A 22,532-nucleotide genomic window follows, 5' to 3' on the forward strand; every position below is an offset into this window, starting at 1 on the left:
CTGTATGGGTTTTGGTTTTACAGTAAGGGTACTGAATAGATTAGGGTTTTACAGTAAGGGTACTGTATGGGTTAGGGTTTCACAGTAAGGGTACTGTACGGATTAGGGTTTTACAGTAAGGGTACTGTACGGATTAGGGTTTTACAGTAAGGGTACTGTATGGATTAGGGTTTTACAGTAAGGGTACTGTATGGGTTTTGGTTTTACAGTAAGGGTACTGTACGGATTAGGGTTTTACAGTAAGGGTACTGTATGGGTTTTGGTTTTACAGTAAGGGTACTGTACGGATTAGGGTTTTACAGTAAGGGTACTGTACGGATTAGGGTTTTACAGTGAGGGAACTGTATTTAAGGTCTGGGATGTCTTTGCAGGGATCAGTGTGCTGGCAGAGTGCTTAGACTGTCCAGAGTTGAAGAGGATTGCCGATGACTTCATCCACCAGCATTTCACCGAGGTGTACAAGATGGACGAGTTCCTCCAGCTGGACGTGAAGAGGGTCACTCACCTGTTAAACCAGGACACGCTCACTGTGCGGGCCGAGGACCAGGTGAGCCATTTACCCATTCGCCTGTTATACCTGGACACACCTGGGTACACCTGAGGCCCCCTCCGAACCCGTCTGTGCGCCTCCCCTGTAGATCTACGACGCTGCCGTCCGGTGGCTGAGGTATGACGAGCCGAACAGGCAGCAGTACATCGTGGACATTCTGGCCAAAGTCCGCTTCCCTCTCGTGTCCAAGAACTTCCTGAGCAAGACGGTTCAAGCGGAGCCGCTGATCCAGGACAACCCAGAATGTCTGAAGATGGTGATCAGTATGTACCACTTCCTATTAACCTGTACCACTGCCCATTAACCTGTACCACTGCCCATTAACCTGTACCACTGCCCATTAACCTGTACCACTTCCCATTAACCTGTACCACTGCCCATTAACCTGTACCACTTCCCATTAACCTGTACCACTGCCCATTAACCTGTACCACTTCACATTAACCTGTACCACTGCCCATTAACCTGTACCACTTCCCATTAACCTGTACCACTGCACATTAAACTGTACCACTTCCTATTAACCTGTACCACTTCCTATTAACCTGTACCACTTCCCATTAACCTGTACCACTGCCCATTAACCTGTACCACTGCCCATTAACATGTACCACTGCACATTAACCTGTACCACTGCACATTAACCTGTACCACCACACCACTGCGCAATAGCCTGTACCACCACACCACTGCACATTAACCTGTACCACCACACCACTGCGCATTAGCCTGTTCCACCACACCACTGCACATTAGCATGTACCACCTCACCACTGCACATTAACCTTTACCACCACACCACTGCACATCAACCTGTACCACCACACCACTGCACATCAACCTGTACCACTGCCCATTAACCTTTACCACCACACCACTGCACATGAACCTGTAGCACCACACCACTGCCCATTAACCTGTACCACCACACCACTGCACATTAGTCTGTACCACCACACCACTGCACATCAACCTGTACCACTGCCCATTAACCTTTACCACCTCACCACTGCACATTAACCTTTACCACCACACCACTGCACATCAACCTGTACCACCACACCACTGCACATCAACCTGTACCACTGCCCATTAACCTTTACCACCACACCACTGCACATTAACCTGTACCACCACACCACTGCACATTAGTCTGTACCACCACACCACTGCACATTAACCTGTACCACTGCACATTAACCTGTATATTGACTCAGTACTGCCTCCCTGTGGTGATAGGTGGGATGCGCTACCACCTCCTGTCTCCAGAGGACCGCGAGGAGCTGGGGGAGAGCAGCCGACCACGTCGCAAAAAACACGACTTCCGCATCGCGCTGTTCGGCGGCTCACAGCCGCAGTCCTGCCGCTACTTCAACCCCAAGGTAGAGGGAGGATTAAACTACACCTACAGAGACTAAACTATACCGTGTACTGAGATTAAACTACAGCCTGTACTGAGATTAAACTACACCATGTACAGAGATTACATTACATTATTACATTACAGGCATTTAGCAGATGCTCTTATCCAGAGCGACTTACACAACTTTTTTTTTTTACATAGCATTTTACATTGTATCCATTTATACAGCTGGATATATACTGAAGCAATTCCAGTTAAGTACCTTGCTCAAGGGTACAACGGCAGTGTCCTTACCCGGGAATCAAACCTGCGACCTTTCAGTTACGAGCCCAGTTCCTTACCCACTGTGCTACACTCCGTCCTATAAACTACAAAAGATTAAACTACACCTACAGAGACTAAACTATACCGTGTACAGAGATTAAACTACACCGTGTACTGGGATTAAACTACACCTACAGAGACTAAACTACACTGTGTACAGAGATTAAACTACACCTACAGAGATTAAACTATACCTGCAGAGATTAAACTACACCTACAGAGATTAAACTACACCGTCTACAGAGATTAAATTATACCTGCAGAGATTAAACTACATGTACAGAGATTAAACTATGCCTACAGAGATTAAACTACACTGTGTACAGATACCGCCTCAGTGGATAAACTGCTCTGTCTGTACTGAAGTAAATTCACATTCTAGAAACTACTGACTAATCCCTGGTGTGGATAAACTGCTCTGTCTGACGGGTTGGCGGGTGATGACAGGCAGTTTCTGGGTCGTAGGACTACAGCTGGACGGACATCCGCTGTCCGTTTGAGAAGAGGAGAGACGCGGCGGCAGTCTTCTGGGACAACGTGGTGTACATCCTGGGGGGGTCGCAGCTCTTCCCCATCAAGCGCATGGACTGCTACAATGTGGTGAAGGACAGCTGGTACTCCAAACTCGGCCCCCCCAACCCACGCGACAGTTTGGCGGCCTGCGCCTCTAAAGGGAAGATCTACACGTCTGGGGGGTCAGAAGTGGGTAAGAGTGCGGGGGGGGGGGGCTACTAAGATTGTTGCTGTAGCCTTGCACAGTGACTGCAGTTATCTTGTGCAGTGACTGTAATAGTGTAGTTCTGTGGTAAGTTGGTGTACGCGTCTTGTGTAAGGAACGTGTGTGTGTATGTGTGTGAGTGTCCTGTATAAGGAACATGGGTGTGTATGTGTGTGTGTGTCCTGTATAAGGAACATGGGTGTGTATGTGTGTGTGTGTCCTGTATAAGGAACCTGCTTGTGTGTGTCCTGTGTAAGGAACATGCTTGTGTGTGTGTCCTGTGTAAGGAACATGCTTGTGTGTGTCCTGTGTAAGGAACATGCTTGTGTGTGTCCTGTGTAAGGAACATGCTTGTGTGTGTCCTGTGTAAGGAACATGCTTGTGTGTGTGTCCTGTGTAAGGAACATGCTTGTGTGTGTGTCCTGTGTAAGGTAACTCCCCGCTCAGCCTGTTTGAGTGCTATGACACGCGCACAGAGAGCTGGCAGGACAAGCCCAGCATGCTGATGCCGCGCTGTAGCCACGGCATCGCGGAGGCCGACGGCCTGATCTACGTGTGCGGCGGCAGCCTGGGCAACAACGTCTCTGGCAGGGTCCTCAACAACTGCGAGGTGTACGACCCCAGCACCGAGCAGTGAGTCACACGCCACACCGCTGCCTGGCAACCACTCTGCACGTCTCACACCGCTGCCTGGCAACCACTCTGCACGTCTCACACCGCTGCCTGGCAACCACTCTGTACATCTCACACCGCTGCCTGGCAACCACTCTGTACATCTCACACCGCTGCCTGACAACCGCTCTGCACGTCTCACTTCGCTGCCTGGCAACCGCTCTGCACGTCTCACACCACTGCCTGACAACCGCTCTGCACGTCTCACTCCGCTGCCTGGCAACCACTCTGCACGTCTCACACCGCTGCCTGGCAACCACTCTGCACGTCTCACACCGCTGCCTGGCAACCACTCTGTACATCTCACACCGCTGCCTGGCAACCACTCTGCACATCTCACACCGCTGCCTGGCAACCACTCTGCACGTCTCACACAGCTGCCTGGCAACCACTCTGCACGTCTCACACCGCTGCCTGGCAACCACTCTGCACGTCTCACACCGCTGCCGGGCAACCACTCTGCACGTCTCACACCGCTGCCTGGCAACCACTCTGTACATCTCACACCGCTGCCTGGCAACCCCTGTGCTGATCTCTCGTGCGGTTCTGGCGTCTTTAGGTGGAGGGAGCTGTGCGGTATGAGGGAGGCCAGGAAGAACCACGGCCTCGTGTTTGTCAACCAAAGAATCTACGCGGTCGGCGGGCAGAATGGAATGGGTAAGTTCTGCCGCTGTTTTCCCTTGTTGGTCATTCCGCCATAAATGTCTTCAACTCGCCTGATTGGGAAAGCCAGCCATTCAGCCTTTTCCCCCCCTCCCCCCTCCCCGCGTCTCCGTGGCGATGCAGGGGGTCTGGACTCGGTGGAGTTCTACGACGTCGGCGGGAACGAGTGGCGGCCGGCGGCGCCGATGCCGTGGAAGGGCGTGACGGTGAAGTGCGCGGCGGTGGGCTCGGTCATCTACGTGCTGGCGGGCTTCCAGGGCGTGGGCCGGCTGGGCCACATCCTGGAGTACCACACCGACGCGGACAAGTGGGTCTCCTGCAGCAAGGCGCGCGCCTTCCCCGTCACCAGCTGCCTCATCTGCGTGGTGGACACCTGCGGGGCCAACGAGCAGGAGGCGTCTTCCTCCTCGTCCTCATCCTCATCCTCGGTGTAGCCGCTCCCCGCCATAGAACCCGGCGGGGCTTTTTTTTTGGGGGGGGGGGGGGGTGGTTTTAACTGTGAGCATCTGGGGGGTAAGAGGCTGTCTATTCTGGATAGGAAGAAGACAAGGGTTTTTTTTAAAATGGCAGGTACTGGTACAATCACGGAGAACTGCGGTGTAAGTTCTGTTCCCTTCAGCAGCGGGTCCGTTATGCTGAAACCTTTGCTGTGCTTCATTTTACATGAATGTCTTTTATATGTAAATATTGAATAAAACCGAAGCTCATCCGCTCTTGCACAGTGTGGTCTTTCTCATCATGGATGTTGTTTCTTTCAGCAATATTCATTACGGAACTGCATCTGCTGCATTGCAAATGTGTTGCTTTTGCTGTACACTCAAGGCATTAGGATTTGAGATCAGAAGATGAATGTGAGACGAAAGTACAGCCAATCAGCTTTCACTACATGGCATGTACATGCGTACGTTTAACTGCCGTTTTTACATTACATTTAACAAACGCTCTTATTCAGAGCGACTTATACTACTATTTATACAGCTGGGTATATACTGAAGCAATGAAGGTTAAGTACCTGAAGGGTATAATGGCAGTGGCCTACCCAGGAATCGAACCTATGATCTTTCGGTTGCAAGCCCAGTGACAAGGGTTAACTGTTGTTCAGGTGTTTCCTTTTATATGGATTGCTCACACATCCAAGAGCAGTGAGTGTCTAGTCTTGGTTTTATCCTTTTTGTTCCTCTTCTTCCATCATCTGTGGAGATCGCATTTGGAGTCAGTGGCATACACCACCATGAAGACCAGAGGACTAACTATGGCTGAGAAACAACTAATTTGAGGACAAAACAGTTCATTAAGGACGGAACAGAAACTGAGCATAGCAAGTGCAGCAATTAGGAATGTCTTGAAAAAGAAACTACCGGTGGATGTACCGATCGGCCAAGGAAGAGAACTGCAGTTGATGACAGACAAATCTTAAGAGCTGTGAAAAAAAGAACCCCAAAAAACAGTCAGTGACATCACCAGCAGTATCCAGAATTCGCCAGAAAACATAGAGAGGAGCCAGAAGCGTTCTGGAACGAAATTTCATGGACAGACGACACTGGCCGGATTGTCCTGCAGTGGGCACGAGGCGTAGTTGCCTAAAACTTTTATTTTGAAATCGGATAACCGGAAGTACCTCTTTGCCAGCAACAGTTGCTTGTTTCGGTTCTTAAAAAATGTTTCACGGTAGCACCGAATTCCTATAGAAGTGAATGGTGTTTTGTTCCTTTTCCAGGACCACTTCACTGTCACGTTAGCCTAATATATTAGCAGAAAATGTCGGAAGCGGCGTTATAACATTGTGTTTATGAGAATCGGAGAGGATGACGGTGTGTAACTTCTTTCTACAAGGCCGGTGTCGGTACGGTGAGAAATGCTGGGACGAGCATCCACGGGGCGGCGGCGGTGGCGGGTATGGTGGCGGCGGCGGCGGCGGATATGGCGGCTATAATAACCGGCCACCACCGCGGTCCGGTAATCGTGGAGGTAGGGGAAAGAAAGTCGCCCGGTTTGTTTTGTTCCAGCCAGTGCGTGGTAGACGCTTATCTAGCAAATGTTTGCTAGACAATTAGCCAGCGAAAGAAATATTTCAGCATAAGCGACTGGCTAGCATATTTGCCTAGGTTATGTTGACTGTGGATTAATCACTATCTACACTGAGTAACTTAGATGTAATCAGGAGGGGTTTTCGCATATTTCTCACAGCAATACTGAAAACAGCTTGTTGATGTTACCACACTACTACTATACATCGTGTTCGCGTGTTGGTTAATTGACCCCTGGACCCTTTTTCACGGCGCAGGATTACTGAGGTAGCTGGATAACCGAACCGACTGACACGTAAACCCATGATCCAGATTTTGGAGGCTTCCGGGTTTTACTCAGCCGAGTTATCCAGCTAACTCCGCAGTCCCGCTTCAAGAAATACCCCCCTGGTTGCAATTCTCTAGGTGTACTATGATTATTTAATTAGTTGAATCTTGTGCCTTGATGGTGGGCTAAAGCAAAAATAAAACTTGCACCCACAACGGCGCATTTTGGATTGGATTGGGCACCCCTGATCTAATTTATCAAGCTAGTTAATTACATTCCCTACTATGGCACATTTGATACCCAAAAAATATCCCTTTCGTGTTCTCTTAGGTGCAGTATTGTGAGTAGAGCTGGTGTAATGTAGTTGTTAGGGAACTGTGTTGGTAACTTTAAGACTGTTCGATTCCTGGGTGGAATTCTCTTCAACAACGTGCTTAATCAGATTTTTCTTTTCATAAAACATGTAACTGTATTTCATGGAAAAGGAGATCTGGATAAAAGGTCTTTAGATGTAAGAAGCAGGAAATTCTCCTGTTTGTTGATTGGGTTCTGCTCTGTATCTCCAGGGTATGGGAACAGGGTGTGGGTAAATCCCTCACAGCGGTCGTCGAGTCGAGACTACATCCAGTCCTCCACCTTCCCCAAGGGCGGGGACAGCGACTGGGGGAGGGGAGGGGGCGAAGAGAGGAACAACAAAAGCTCCAGCTTCAGCTTCTCCACCCAGAACAGATACTCCACCCTGAATACCCCACAGGGCGGGGGCAGTCACAGCCAAGGGGACGACGATGAGAAATATGTGTGAGTTAACACACCCAACATGCACTGAGCATGTGCTGTCACACACACGCACACACGCATGCGCATGTGCACACACGAACATTTTGCACAAGAGAAGGCTTGATGTTTACTTGCAATAAAATTAGAGTTTTAGAGTGAGATGTGAGGATGTGATATTGTGAGATGATGTTGTGATATGAGATGTGAAGATGTGTTATTGTGAGATGATGTTGTGATATTGTGAGGTGATGTGTTTTCTGATTATATGAGATATGTATTCTGATATGAGGTGTGATATTGTGAAATGAGGTGTGGTATTGTGATATGTGATGTGGTAGTATGAGATGATGTGATTTTCTGATGTGATATGAGATGTGGTATTGTGATATGAGGTGTGGTACTGTGATATGAGATGTGGTGTTGTGATATGAGGTGTGGTGTTGTGATATGAGGTGTGGTGTTGTGATATGAGATGTGGTATTGTGATATTAGATGTGGTATTATGATATGATGTGATTTTCTGATGTGATATGAGGTGTGGTGTTGTGATATGAGGTGTGGTGTTGTGATATGAGGTGTGGTGTTGTGATATGAGGTGTGGTGTTGTGATATGAGATGTGCAGATGTGACGCGAGATGGTGTGGTCTTTCTCCACAGGGAAACGGTCTGTCGGGATATGGAGTCGTGGGTGAGCTCCGGCCAGTGGCTCTTCTCCTGTTACTCACCACTCAATGCCTGCCTCTCAGGTATCTGCTTACGGATTTAAAATCTTCATAGGCAGGCCTGGCTAATGTGTTTAGCGTTATTTCATTAGAGAGTATGTTAGCATTAGCGTGTTGTGCAGTAGCGTTTGGGCCCAGTTTATGGCATTGATACGGGCTTTATTAAAGTGTTCAGTGCTGAGTGTGAGCTGTGTGCGTTGCAGGGTTCACTGAGCTGTCTCCGGAGGAGCTGCGTTTGGAATACTACTCCAGCCAAGCCAGCGGAACCTTGCAGAACTACGTGAGTCGCTGTCTGCGATTGGCTGCTCGCTTCGTCGCCACTGTCTGCTATTGGCTCCTCGCTTTGTCACTCCAGAGCAGACATGCTGCAGTCGCTGTCTGTGGTTGGGTGTTTAAACAGTAGATGATTTATCCTAATGTCGTGCACTTCATGAATGGGCATGTAATGAAATGGAAAGGGCCGTTGCTGGCTGTAATGCTGAATATAAAAATGAGTTACAATTTTACTACGCAGGTATAGCTGCAACCTACTGTGAAGTGTTCCTATTTGCTTTTATTGAGTTAGGTCCTCAGACTGGGTACTGTGACTTGTGTTGCAGGCAGACACTGTCCAACAGCTGGCCAACCAGTGGAGAAGCAGAGTACAGGAGCTGACCACCCTCAATTCCGCCACAAGGGCGGCGCTGGTGAGCCCCTGTTTTTCCACATGGCCTGCCCAGCACTCACAGTGAACATGGCTCTGGTGCACCTTTCTGAGATGTGAAGGAGAGGCAGTTTTGTGGTGGAAAGGGGACGTAAGGTCTTTGAATGTTAAGGTAATCCCTGTTTGACGCATTTTACAGATCGCTGAACTGAAAAATCCTCAGTCTGCATCTCTGGGATTTTCAGCTACGGGTTCCGCCTTCGGAGCAGGTTAGCCTTCTGTTATTACTGGAGTTTTAATGTGAATCAGTTTCATATGGTGCACATATTGTTGAAATTGTCTTTAATCTCTGTCATCAAATGTGATACAGTTGGCTTTATTGATCCCTTTTGCAACCCCCTCCCCCCCCCCCCCCCCCCCGAATCTTCTGTTACTGAGACTTAAAAAACAAAAAAAGCATTTGTTTAACTCTCTCTCATCTGGGACCAGTCTTGTTGCTTTTCTCTGCACTTTCTCTATTGGCCAAAAGTGGACAGAGGACTATTTAAACTACACGTGTACTAAGGCATTGTACAGTTTTTTTCCACAACCTCCTTTACATTCATTTCTATATTTATTGAGTGTACAACAATTCTGGAGATTAGAATTCCCTGAATATAAGCCCCCGTTTTCTCCAGGTTTCGGCGCTGATGGGTCGCAGGCCGCAGTCAGTACTGGCTTCGGTTCCGCCGCCTCCCCAGCAGGCCCAGCCGGCTTTGGCTCCGCCCCCTCTGCAGAATCCTTCTCCTTCAGCAGTGGCTCTGCCCCCACAGAGGTGTCACTCAGCGGTGGCTCCGCCCCCTCGGCAGCATCCTTCTCCTTCAGCAGTGGCTCCGCCCCCGCAGCAGCATCACTCAGCGGTGGCTCCGCCCCCACGGCATCATCCTTCTCCTTCAGCGGTGGCTCCGCCCCCGCACCCGCCTCCTTCTCCTTTGCTAGCTCCTCCTTTGGCGCTCCGTCAGCCAATAAAGACGCCCCTGCGGGATTCGGGGTGCCTGCTTCGGAGTTCAGCTTCTCTGCCCCAGGGTTTGGGGTCTCGTCGGCCACGCCCCCTGCCACGGGCGGGGGCTCTTTCGGACAGGCAGTCAGTGGGGCGGCGCCCGCTGTGGGGGGGGGTGCAGACCAGCTCTTCACCCCCCAGGGGGAACTCACCTCTGAGGAGCTGAAGGAGTTCGCAGGCAAGAGGTTCACCCTGGGCCTGGTCCCCCTCAAACCACCCCCTGCTGACCTTCTGGTGGTATAGCATCACCAGACTGCCCCCTGCTGACCTTCTGGTGGTATAGCAGCACCAGACTGCCCCCTGCTGACCTGCTGGTGGTATAGCATCACCAGACTGCCCCCTGCTGACCTTCTGGTGGTATAGCATCACCAGACTGCCCCCTGCTGACCTGCTGGTGGTATAGCATCACCAGACTGCCCCCTGCTGACCTGCTGGTGGTATAGCATCACCAGACTGCCCCCTGCTGACCTGCTGGTGCTATAGCATCACCAGACTGCCCCCTGCTGACCTGCTGGTGGTATAGCAGAACTAGACTACCCCTGCTGGCCTGCTGGTGGTATAGCATCACCAGACTGCCCCCTGCTGACCTGCTGGTGGTATAGCAGGACTAGACTGCCCCCTGCTGACCTGCTGGTGGTATAGCATCACCAGACTGCCCCCTGCTGACCTTCTGGTGGTATAGCATCACGAGACTGCCCCCTTCTGACCTGCTGGTGGTATAGCATCACCAGTCTGCCCCCTGCTGACCTGCTGGTGGTATAGCATCACCAGACTGCCCCCTGCTGATTGGTTGGTGGTATAGCATCACCAGGTCGTCCCCTGCTCATTGGTTGGTAGTATAGCATCACCAGGCCGTCCCCTGCTGATTGGTTGGTGGTATAGCATCACTAGACTGTCCCTTGCTGATTGGTTGGTGGTATAGCATTACCAGACTGCCCCCTGCTGATCTGTTGGGGTACAGCATGTGCTTCAGACAGCTGGGGTGTATGGGTGGAGGGGAGAGTTCTATCTTCTTTGATATTGTTTTGTTTTTATTGGGTAAATAAATGATTATTTGAATTTATGACTGTACACATCTTTGCCTCAGCAGTTCATCAGTATTTTGATATCACTATTGCCATGGTTACAGCAATTAGGTGTGTGTGTGTGTGTGTATTTAGTTGTGTGAGTGGGCAAATTTGTTTTACTTTTATTTGAACCTCAAAAAATAGCCTTCTGTCTTGAAGCTCAGTCTGAAATGTGTGAAAGTGTTTGAAGGAGAACACCTGGACTCCACAGGTTACGCCGGAGGGGAATAATGTGGGCGATTCCGCTGTTCTTGCCTACCAGGAAATTTAGGGGCCGATTCCTTCATTATGGTGGTGTTACCCACCTCGTCTGGTAGGCCATGTGTGACCAGCAGGTGGCACTGTTGTTGTATCGTTTTGTTTTTTAAACCTTCCACTATACTGGGGGTGTCCAGTCTAACCTGAAAAGGGCTAGCGTGGGTGCAGGTTTCTGTTTTAGCCCAGCGCTAAGACACCTGATTCTACCCATAAAGGACTTAATTGAAGACCGCGATTGGTTTAATAGTTGTAGTGTAGATCTGCTGTTGTGGTGCTGGGATAAAACAACAACCTGCACCCACACTGGTACCTTTTCAGATAAGACACCCCTGCACTGTATGGTACATTATATACAGTGTATGGGGATACAGAATAGTGCTTTACCAAATGAGTTTTCTTCTAGAATGATTTGAAGTTGGTATAGTGCTGGTATAATCCTGCCCAGAATAAGCAGGTATAGATGATGGATGGATGGAATGTTGGTATATTTGTTCATATACTATAACACTAGTACTGTACTAAAACTAAACTATGCCAGCTATTCCCTTTGGGGAAAAGCCATTCGTTGGAGCATAGCATTACAGCTTTATGTATGTTGAAGTGAGGGGTTATGTGTGGAAGTGGAGTACAGGTGTCCCGTGGATTTGTGGGTAATACAAAAGGAAGTGGTTCTCTTTGAAGGGCGAACTTTGACCTTTTCGAGGCTGCAGATTGCAGGGTGCGTGAGCCAGCGGAGGCCTTTATCCCTTTCGGGTACAGATCGGGTGATCATCAGCGCAGAGATGGTGGATCATTAACAGCTGAACTGTTTTACAGGAACGGGCTCAGGAGTTACTGATTTCAGTGGAGGGGCGGAGGCAGCAGAACCACACCCACCCAGAAACAATTTCCGTTTTTTTCTCCAAAAACAGTGGCTTCAAATCTGAAAATGATTGTTGGGAAAGCCATGACATTTTGACTGTTATTTTTGCAAGTGTCTAAAATGTACATTTAATGTGTGATCTTAAATAGCCTGGGACAAAGTTAGAGACATTAATTAGTCACCAAATTCACCAAAGCGCCCTTTTTATCTTAAAAAAAAAAACGGTATCACGAAGGTCTGAGGAAACAAGGATGTGTGATGTAACTGACCGAGCCCTTAACTGTTTAATGTTTAATCGCATCTTAGGACAGGCGCGGAAAAAGACCTAAAGTCAGCGTTTACCAGCATGAGGTGTTCTTCCCTGACCAAGCATTCTTGTCTAATCAGAAAATCAGAACATACTGAATAAACTGAATAGCTTATTACTGTGTGGCGGCCTGTGGTTAAAATATGCACATTTCCATGGAATATGCTGTCAAACCATGGTCAACAAGGAATAAACCACTCTATATTCATACATTCTATATATACAAATAAAAACATCCCTCACAATACATGAAATAAGCCTTTAATGCAGCACTGTTCATATAAAACACAAATTTCACGAACAACATTGTCACTTTGCCATTTATATCACATTTTTATTACCTTCAGAAGGTAGGCAACTATCATTTTAGACCAAAACAGTATCCTACATTTTAGAGGTCATGTAGCGAAAACCTACTGTCTACTAGTGAATTACTGAATATATGTATGAAGGTATATATCTCCACCTCTACCTGTTCTAACTTAGGAAACTGAAATGCAATCCCTGATTTATTTAATCGCTGTAAAAGTACATGTCAAATAAAATGTACATAATATCTGTTTTTCATGGACTGTGTCACAAAATGTGTACAGAGAGCACTGAATCTTTGTCCTGTGTACAGAGAGCTCTGTATCTTTGCCGTGTGTACAGAGTTCTGTATCTTTTCACTGGTGCAGAGAGCCCTGTATCTTTGTCCTGTGTACAGAGTTCTGTATCTTTGCACTGGTACACAGAGCCTTGTATCTTTGGCCTGTGTACAAAGAGCCCTGTATCTTTGCAGTGATACAGAGAGCCCTGTAGAGCCCAGGCCAATAGTCCTAAACAACAAGACAGGAATACCTCACTGGATATTTCTGTTTGCAAATAAATATAATAGCTGTAATTAAATAAAATTATCAAGAAAAATAAACGAGCCTATGTACTTTACGCTTCTAATACTGAGAAGGGTAGAATATGAACATGTTTTAAAATATATGATTTACTTAGTTTCATTAATAATATAATGGCACAGTATAACTACAATAATTATTTAAATTACATTTTACACAAAAGGAATATATAAACATTTCTATGTCAAAAAAATATATTTCATTTTCATTACATCTGTTGTGATGCATGGCACACATGATTTGTGTTTTTTTATGTACAATTGCTTACAGCCCAGCTTTCAGGAAGTGCAATGATGTCACACCAAACATAAGCGACAGAGAGTCCTCGCGTGCAAGCGTGCAGAGCTGAGGTACCTGTTAGGGCACCTGGGTACGGAGGAGGCACTACCGGAAGCGCTGCCGTTGAAGGGGTTCGGGACCGGTTTACGGGTCGACCTTTTCGGAGACGGTGCTGATGGACCGTTTGTGCCTCTGCTCCTTCCGGCAGCAGCGGCCGTAGGTGAATTTGAACAGGGCGACGCCGGGCACCGCTAGGCTGGGGATCCCCGCCAGGATGAAGATGACGACGGGGACCCAGCTCGGGTACAGCACGGTGTCCAGCGTGGGGAAGTTCTCCTGCAACAGCAGCGACAAACAGCACAGTGAAACAGCACAGTCAAACAGCACAGCCAAAGAGCAGAGTCAAACAGCACCGTCAAAAAGAGTTCTGTTAGCAGTGTGGCCTCTCAGTGTAGTGTAATGGGTAATGAGTTGGTCTTGTAACCAAAAGGTCACAGGTTACCTTTGGAGCATGGACCTCTAATGACATGAAAAAAAGGTTAACTGTATCTGGAACTTCAGTCACCAGTAAGTTTAAGGCTTTACAACTCCAAGGTAGTCTTTGGTATATTGCCCCAGATTATGAGTCTTTAGAACCTTAAATGAGGTGAGGTTAACAGGCATGCTACGTACGGAGCTGGGGTCCCACACGATGTACGTGAGCTCTGCGCTGAGTTTGGTGACGAAGTAGAAGAGGAAGATGACCAGCATGATGAGGGGGCTGATCACCCTCCAGGTGGCCTGCCAGAAGATGTTGGGCTTGTGCCCGATCATGAACTCGATATCCCTGTTAAACCTGAAGAGAGCAGAGAGCGGAATCAGCACGAAGGGGGTCACGTTCCACAGCCCTGTACCCCTTAGTGTTTGGGCTGACGGACTGTAGTCTATAGAGTTAATGTTTATCACAGGATATATATATATATATATATATATACACACTGAGCTCACACACAGAGTACCTGTCCAGACTCACCTGTCTACACCATACAAGTAAACCACAGCCATCATTTCACAAAATGCGATCACCAGGAGTGGGATGGAGCCAGCAAAGCTGTCGAACAGGGCCAGCCAGTAGTTACCTGACCTCTGCACAAAGATCATGGCCAGGGCGAAGGATATCAGGCACGTGCAACCTGCGGTACAACACAAACACGCCAATCACAACGCCTGTCAAAGAGACCCGGTTTCCATGACCCAATCACAACGCCTGTCAAACAGACACGGTTTCCATGACCCAATCACAACGCCTGTCAAAGAGACACGGTTTCCATGACCCAATCACAACGCCTGTCAAAGAGACACGGTTTCCATGACCCAATCACAACGCCTGTCAAACAGACACGGTTTCCATGACCCAATCACAACGCCTGTCAAACAGACACGGTTTCCATGACAAATCTGACGTTAAAGATGGCGGTGTTCACGTTCTCACAATCTCAGTGTGGAACAGTGGGCTCAGTGTGGGGGCTCAAATGCTGTTTGGAAAGATTCGGCCAGGTGTGTACCAGCTCTGTCGGGTGTGTACATGATCTGCCAGGTGTGTACCAGCTCTGTCGGGTGTGTACATGATCTGCCAGGTGTGTACCTGCTCAACCAGGTGTGTACTTGCACTGTCAGGGGTGTACCTGGTCTGTCGGGTGTGTACATGATCTGCCAGGTGTGTACCAGCTCTGTCGGGTGTGTACATGATCTGCCAGGTGTGTACCTGCTCAACCAGGTGTGTATTTGCACTGTCAGGGGTGTACCTGCTCAACCAGGTGTGTATTTGCACTGTCAGGGGTGTACCTGCTCAACCAGGTGTGTACTTGCACTGTCAAGGGTGTACCTGTGAGAGCCTCTTTGGGCCATTTTTTGGGGAGGATCTTGAGGTCCTGCAGCGGGACCACCACCCCCTCAATGTTCCCGAACATGGTGGAGAGCCCCAGGCAAAACAGCATGATGAAGAACAGTATAGACCAGAGGGGAGACACGGGCATCTTAGTTATAGCCTCTGTGAACACGATGAAGGCCAGGCCAGTCCCCTCTACACCCTGTGGGACAGAAGCACACGCTAAGCTAATGCAGTTTGCATGAGCACGAAGGTACGCTAAGCTAATGCACTTTACATGAGCACAAAGGTATGCTAAGCTAATGCAGTTTACATGACCACGAAGGTACGCTAAGCTAAGTCTAAGTCTAAGACTAAGTCTCACTAAGCTAACATACTCCACAGGAAAAAAAACGTATGCTAAGCAAACACACTCTACTGGAGAGCAAACGCATGCTAACCTAACAAGCTGTACTGGAGAACAAACACATGCTAAGCTAACGCACTCTACAGGAGAACTAACAAACACTATATTACATCCTATTTGGCAGATGCTTTTATCCAAAGCGATGCACAGTAACACTACAGGAGAACAACACACCGTAAGCTAACACATTACAGGAGCACAAACACATGCTAAGCTAACTTATTCCACAGGAACACAAACACATGCTAAGCTAACACATTACAGGAGCACAAGGGCATGCTAAGCTAACTCATTCCACAGGAACACAAACACATGCTAAGCTAACTTATTCCACAGGAGCACAAGGGCATGCTAAGCTAACACATTACAAGAGCACAAGGGCATGCTAAGCTAACTTATTCCACAGGAACACAAACACATGCTAAGCCAACATTACATTACAGCCACTCAACAGTGACTGTGTTGAGTTTAGAGTGTTAGTGTATATACAAGCTGTGTTGAGTGACTGTATTAGTTCAGGTAGGAGCTGTGTTGAGTTCAGAGTGTTAGGACAGACCTCACTGAGGAAGGTGCTCAGTTCGCAGGTCTTCAGACTCAGCCCCTGAATGATCTCAGGAGACGTGCTGTTGAGGCTCTGAAGAACTTCTGCATAGTTACTCTCGGTGACGTTGCCTTCAGCAAGGTCAAAAGTGTTCATCAGAGACAGGATGTTTCTAGAGAAAAAAGAGAGAGAATCTGACCTCCAGCCACTCGTGAAATGAACATGATGTTGAAGATGCCGCCAGACCAGCCCGGCGATACCGACCCGGCCAGGCAGTCGTCGAACTTCTCTGTGGCGCGGAAGCCGATGATGGAGTAGATGACAGTGGCGGAGAAGACGGACGTGAAGCCGTTCACCACCGAGATAATCAGAGCATCCTGCTCACAGTTGTTACTGCAGAAGAAATAGACACTTCGTTGTAGTACTATACATACAGTGTGCTATGAATCTCAGGTCATTCAAATAAATTACATTTCACTGCACTGGAATACCCTGCGGTCATGGTTACTTACCGCACTCTTATACCCTGTGGTCATGGTCCCTTACTGCACTGTTATACTCTGTAGTCGTGGTTACATACTGCACTGTTATACTCTGTAGTCATGGTTACTTACTGCACTGAGTTGTAGCTGGAGAAGGAGATGAGACCTCCAAAAGCCAGGGAGAATGAGTAGAACACCTGAGCACCTGCGTCCAGCCAGGTGGACGGGTTCATGAGCTCTTCCACCTGGAGAAACACAGATCTTTTTTTTGAAGGCCACAAAACGTTTCCATGTTTACACTTTTATTAAAATTTTAAAACAATATGTGATTAAGGGCAGTTTTCTTACATCTGGGGTGAAGAGAAACTTAATTCCATCCACAGAACCTTTGAGCGTCAATCCTCTGACCAGGAAGATGGTGAGAACCAGGTATGGCAGGGTGGACGTGATGTACACTGCCTGGGGAGAGAGGAGTGGGTGGAGTCACAAAGAGAGGAGGGGGTGGAGTCACAGAGAGAGGAGAGGGTGGAGTTACTGAGGGAGGAGAGGGTAGAGTCACAGAGAGAGGAGTGGGTGGAGTCACAAAGAGAGGAGGGGGTGGAGTCATAGAGAGAGGAGGGGTGGAGTCACAGAGAGAGGAGTGGGTGGAGTCACAGAGAAAGGAGAGGGTGGAGTTACTGAGGGAGGAGTGGGTGGAGTCACAGAGGGGAGGGTGGAGTCAGAGAGAGAGGAGAGGGTGGAGTCACAGAGGAGAGGGTGAGAGGGGGGCGACATAGCTCAGGAGGTAAGACCGATTGTCTGGCAGTCGGAGGGTTGCCGGTTCAAACCCCGCCCTGGGAGTGTCGAAGTGTCCTTGAGCAAGACACCTAACCCCTAACCCCTAACTGCTCTGGCGAATGAGAGGCATCAATTGTAAAGCGCTTTGGATAAAAGCGCTATATAAATGCAGTCCATTTACCATTTACCATGAAGTCACTGAGGAGGGGAAAGGGTGGAGTCACTGAGAGGGGTCTTACAGGTCACATCATTCACCTGCATGGCCACTAGAGGGCGTACCTTGCCGGTGGTCTCTATTCCTCGGATACAGCAGACGTACAGCACGGTCCAGGCGCACGCCAGACACAGGACCATCCACCACTGCAGGCCGCCCGAATCCTCGATGGCCGCTGAGGTGTTGAGCGTCTCCCTGTACCAGAAGTAATCCACCGGGGAGCTACGGTCGCATTCTGGCACCAGACCTGCAGGGGGCGACACTCCCACTGTAAAAACCTGCTGCACCTGAGACTGTGTGCATGTGAGTGTGTGTGTGTGTGTGTGTATGAGACACTGTCCCTGGACTTATTCATTTAGGATGTTCACGAATATGTACTCAACGCAACATGGGCAGTCTATGTGAATGTTCCCTCCTGTGGGCTGGCTTACAATCAAACATGTGACCGGACCACGTGACCAGACCCCATTTTGTTCTCGTTTTGAAAGTATAGCGTTCCCGAAATGCTGGTCATAAATGCGTTACTAATCTTTATGGAATGTTATGTCACATGTTTCCTTTTCCTCAAAAAAAACATACTCCGCAGAACACTGTAAGAACCTAAATTTAAATTTGCTGTAAGAAAAATGTCTGGATTAACTGATCGATTGAATGATTGACATACCAGTCCTGTTTGCATTGATGGGACACTGGCTCCATGGCAGAGGGTCCTGGAAGGAGTTGAATAAGTACCACATGACCCAGGCCATGATGGTGTTGTAGTACAGGCCCACTAAGAAGGACACCAGCATGGACGCAATTCCTGCCCAGAACAAATTTGGAGAGTTAGGTGAGATGTCCTCTTTTCTCTTTGCCAGGAAGGAGGAGGCTTGTAGGAGCTGTTTGATTGGATGCCTGTGGCTTTGCTGGCAGTGTTGTGGATTATTACTGATATGTATATTTTATCTTCATGCAGTAATAATAATAATAATAATCATAATTAAATTCCAATAAGGTCTTCCTGCACATTGATGTATACATTGTCCTCATGCAGTAACCCAAAATATGCAGTAACTGATCATTTGGTTGTGTTATACAGACAAACCCCAGGTTTATAGGGGGGTCCATCATTGTCAAACTGACCTACACCACCAAGATAGGGGTGTATGGATGTCCACACCCCAACACTCCCCTTCCTCAGACGCTGGCCAATCGCAAACTCCAGGTGCAACAGAGGGATTCCCTCCAAAACCAGCAGGATCAGGAACGGGATCATGAAAGCACCTAGGATCACAGGGAATTGCGGCTCAACCAAACTTGATTAAACACAGCGTTGATCCGTTCTGACGGAGCTCATTTCATATGTGCACGTTACAAGTTTTTATTTTTTCCTGGATTTGTACTTTTTGAGTAGTTCTAAATAAAAATAGTTTTACTTTGAGTACATCTTGAATATAAGATGTTTGATGGTGCTTTTTAAATTATTTTATGCCCCTCAAAACCTGAATGTATTACATAAGGAACTGAACTTACATAAGGAACATGTTTTCATTCTTGGTCATTTTAAGTGTCTGATCTCAACCTTCGTTACAATGGAGTGTAATTGTTTTTACAATTTTGTTTTAATAATTGTCCTTGTGAGTTTCATAATTTATGGTAGTTATTTTACATGTACTTATTATTACTGCTAATTTATAATTCTTTGTGTAGTTCATATTTTATTTTATATAATTCTTACTTTTTAATTATTGTTTTTTAAAGCCCAACGCTTTGCGGTAGCCTACCAAGGTGATACACCTTTGTGCCCCCCGGGGATACGGGAGCATCCTCTTTCGTTTACGACATGAAGCGGGTCTGTTAGCCAGCTGGGCTAGCCCGACTACTTCAGGCTAGCAACGATAGCTGCTGCTTCCATGGCGACATCACTAGGTGCCTGCAAGACGTCTGCCTAGAATAGCAGCGAACGACGCAGCTCAGGATAATCCGTTCAGTGACGGGTGCCACCAGCCCTGGTGTCTATGACCGCACGCCCCAGCACAACTTCACTAACTGAGACTCTTTCACAAAACCGCCCTTTTTTCGTAAACGTCAGACCCCTCCAGCGCTGCCCGGGTTTGACCTGCCTGTGGTTCCGGCGCAGGTGAGAGAGGCCGACCTACCTCCGCCGTGGCTCTGGCACAGGTAAGGGAAGCGCCAGACGTTGCCCAGGCCCACGCAGAAGCCCACGCAGGTGAGCATGTACTGGGCCTTGTTGTCCCATTTGGGCCGGTCCCCGGCCTCCTCCAGCTCCATCTTCTCCAGCTGCTGGTGGGACGGGATCCGGCCGTCCAGGCCCGGGTTCGGCAGCTTCAGCTTCATCTGCACAGCTTGTCCTCTCACAGGTGTGTGGCCGAGTGTGTGTGTGTGTGTGTGTGTGTGAGACTGTCACTGTACAGGGGGAGGCTACTGCATTTATACTGACCTTTAGCACCTATGGACCCCCTCTCCCACCCCCTGAGGCCCTCTCCCTCTCTCTCTCTCACTTACACACACACACACACACACACACAACCCCTCCCATCTCAACAGAACAGACCCTCTCTCTCTCTCTCTCACACACACACACACACAGCCCCTCCCATCTCAACAGAACAGACCCTCTCTCTCTCTCTCACACACACACACACACACACACACAACCCCTCCCACCTCACCAGACCCTCTCTCTCTCACACACACACACAACCCCTCCCACCTCACCAGACCCTCTCTCTCTCTCTCACTTACACACACACACACACACACACACACACACACACACACACACACACACACACACACACAGCCCCTCCCATCTCAACAGACCCTCTCTCTCTCTCTCTCTCTCTCTCTCTCTCACTTACACACACACACACACACACACAACCCCTCCCATCTCAACAGAACAGACCCTCTCTCTCTCTCTCACACACACACACACACACACACACAACCCCTCCCACCTCACCAGACCCTCTCTCTCTCACACACACACACAACCCCTCCCACCTCACCAGACCCTCTCTCTCTCTCTCTCACACACACACACACAACCCCTCCCACCTCACCAGACCCTCTCTCTCTCTCTCACACACACAACCCCTCCCACCTCATCAGACCCTCTCTCTCTCTCTCTCTCTCTCACACACACACACACACACACACACACAACCCCTCCCACCTCATCCGACCCTCTCTCTCTCGCTCTCACTCACACACACACATCACACACACACACACACACACACACAAACCCTCCCACCTCTACACACACCTCCTCACACACACACCCTCACATGCCGTGTAGATATCTGTGGATTTGTCTGAACAGAGAGTTACGCATTGTTCCTGGTCAGCAGAATGGAAGAGCAAAATGCTTTAATAATTAATAAATTATCTCCCAGTCGGATTGAACCAGGGTCCCACACTATATTACCCCCTGAGTTAATATTGGCCTGATTTGGATCTTTAGAGCACTAAAGGCTCGACCGGAGACCATAAAGATCTGCTTTGTTCTTTTGCTGTGAGTCAGCACGCACTGCTACCGCCCTTCTACGTTTATCACTGCGTATTTCAAAGAAAAAGATAAAATCGGACTTGCTGGAAAAGTTTTTAGCAACATGCATGTAGATAAAAGTGCTAGCTTGTATTAAAAAAAATGTGTGATTCTTTAGTTTCCAAACAGCCGAGATTCAAGCACATTTTCAGTCAGTCATGACAGACCTTTACCTCAGGATCGGCAGTAAGAGGTGTGTGGTCTGCACTCACGTTGTGCACCAAGCCAATGGCCCTCAATGGCCTGAGTGGTTAATGGCTAAACTTTCCTCTTGCATTGACTGCTTTTGCATCCTTTAAGAATCGCGGTTGTTCCTTTTTCGTGGTGAACAAACACAGCCGTGAGCCAGTAATGTAATGAAACACCGGCCTGCTTTAGTAATGGAGCTCTGTGTGTGGAGTTAGGGTTTGGGATACAGAGCTGAGCTAACTGTCCTGTGCGTCTGTGTATCTCCACTGGCATCTGTGTATCTCCACTGGCATCTGTGTATCTCTACTGGCATCTGTGTATCTCCACTGGCATCTGTGTAACACCACTGGCGTCTGTGTAACACCACTGGAGTCTGTGTATCGCTACTGGAGTCTGTGTATTACCACTGGAGTCTGTGTAACACCACTGGCATCTGTGTAACACCACTGGCATCTGTGTAACACCACTGGCATCTGTGTATCACCACTGATTCTAGTTTCCTTTCTTCCTCTCACCTGCAGTGTCAGTGATGGTGTGCAGGTGACATTACAGTACAGACACTGATGCGGCTGTCCCTGAATGCTAACAGGTTCGTCCCATAGTTTGTAATGTTACACTCATAACCACGGCAGTATTCAGTGAACACAGCCGCGGTGTGCTGCCGCGATTAGATTACTACCTGGGACCTTGAGACCTGATCTTACAGAGACAAGAGGCCCGGGGAGACTCAGCTTTGACCTTTGACCTCTGTTTTTACCACAATTCACCAAATCCGTCTGATCAAATAGATGTGCCATGCGTGTATCTGCAACATGCTACACCAGGAATGGTACCATGCGTGTATCTGCAACATGCTACACCAGGAATGGTACCATGCGTGTATCTGCAACATGCTACACAAGGAATGGTACCATGCGTGTATCTGCAACATGCTACACCAGGAATGGTACCATGCGTGTGTTCTGCAACATGCTACACCAGGAATGGTACCATGTGTGTATCTGCAACATGCTACACCAGGAATGGTACCATGCGTGTATCTGCAACATGCTACACCAGGAATGGTAGCTTTCC

General features: G+C 48.4%; 2 protein-coding genes across 2 annotated transcripts in view; one reads left to right on the forward strand and one right to left on the reverse strand.

Annotated features, from left to right (window-relative positions):
* klhl7 (kelch-like family member 7) overlaps nt 1-12,234 on the forward strand; it is a 15,406-nt gene extending 3,172 nt beyond the window's left edge. Inside the window, exons 5-12 of the mRNA XM_035429536.1 lie at nt 372-547; nt 639-813; nt 1,790-1,932; nt 2,703-2,943; nt 3,387-3,588; nt 4,187-4,284; nt 4,414-4,720; nt 9,592-12,234. Of these exons, the coding sequence (XP_035285427.1) occupies nt 372-547; nt 639-813; nt 1,790-1,932; nt 2,703-2,943; nt 3,387-3,588; nt 4,187-4,284; nt 4,414-4,720; nt 9,592-10,009 (1,760 nt within the window). The 3' untranslated portion in view covers nt 10,010-12,234. The remainder of the gene's footprint in view (nt 1-371; nt 548-638; nt 814-1,789; nt 1,933-2,702; nt 2,944-3,386; nt 3,589-4,186; nt 4,285-4,413; nt 4,721-9,591) is intronic.
* A 1,052-nt stretch (nt 12,235-13,286) lies between these two features.
* LOC118233685 (sodium-dependent neutral amino acid transporter B(0)AT1-like) lies at nt 13,287-20,107 on the reverse strand. Its single transcript, XM_035429534.1, has 12 exons — nt 19,855-20,107; nt 18,839-18,979; nt 18,381-18,518; nt 17,782-17,963; nt 17,074-17,184; nt 16,858-16,970; nt 16,508-16,636; nt 16,259-16,415; nt 15,294-15,498; nt 14,442-14,601; nt 14,102-14,264; nt 13,287-13,765 (listed from the first exon to the last, which is right to left on the reverse strand). Exons 1-12 carry the CDS (start codon nt 20,051-20,053, stop codon nt 13,574-13,576), a joined length of 1,890 nt encoding a protein of 629 aa, XP_035285425.1. The 5' UTR covers nt 20,054-20,107; the 3' UTR covers nt 13,287-13,573.
* Nucleotides 20,108-22,532: the final 2,425 nt, after the last annotated feature.

Source organism: Anguilla anguilla, chromosome 8, assembly GCF_013347855.1.
Source record: "Anguilla anguilla isolate fAngAng1 chromosome 8, fAngAng1.pri, whole genome shotgun sequence".
Taxonomy (NCBI): domain Eukaryota; kingdom Metazoa; phylum Chordata; class Actinopteri; order Anguilliformes; family Anguillidae; genus Anguilla; species Anguilla anguilla.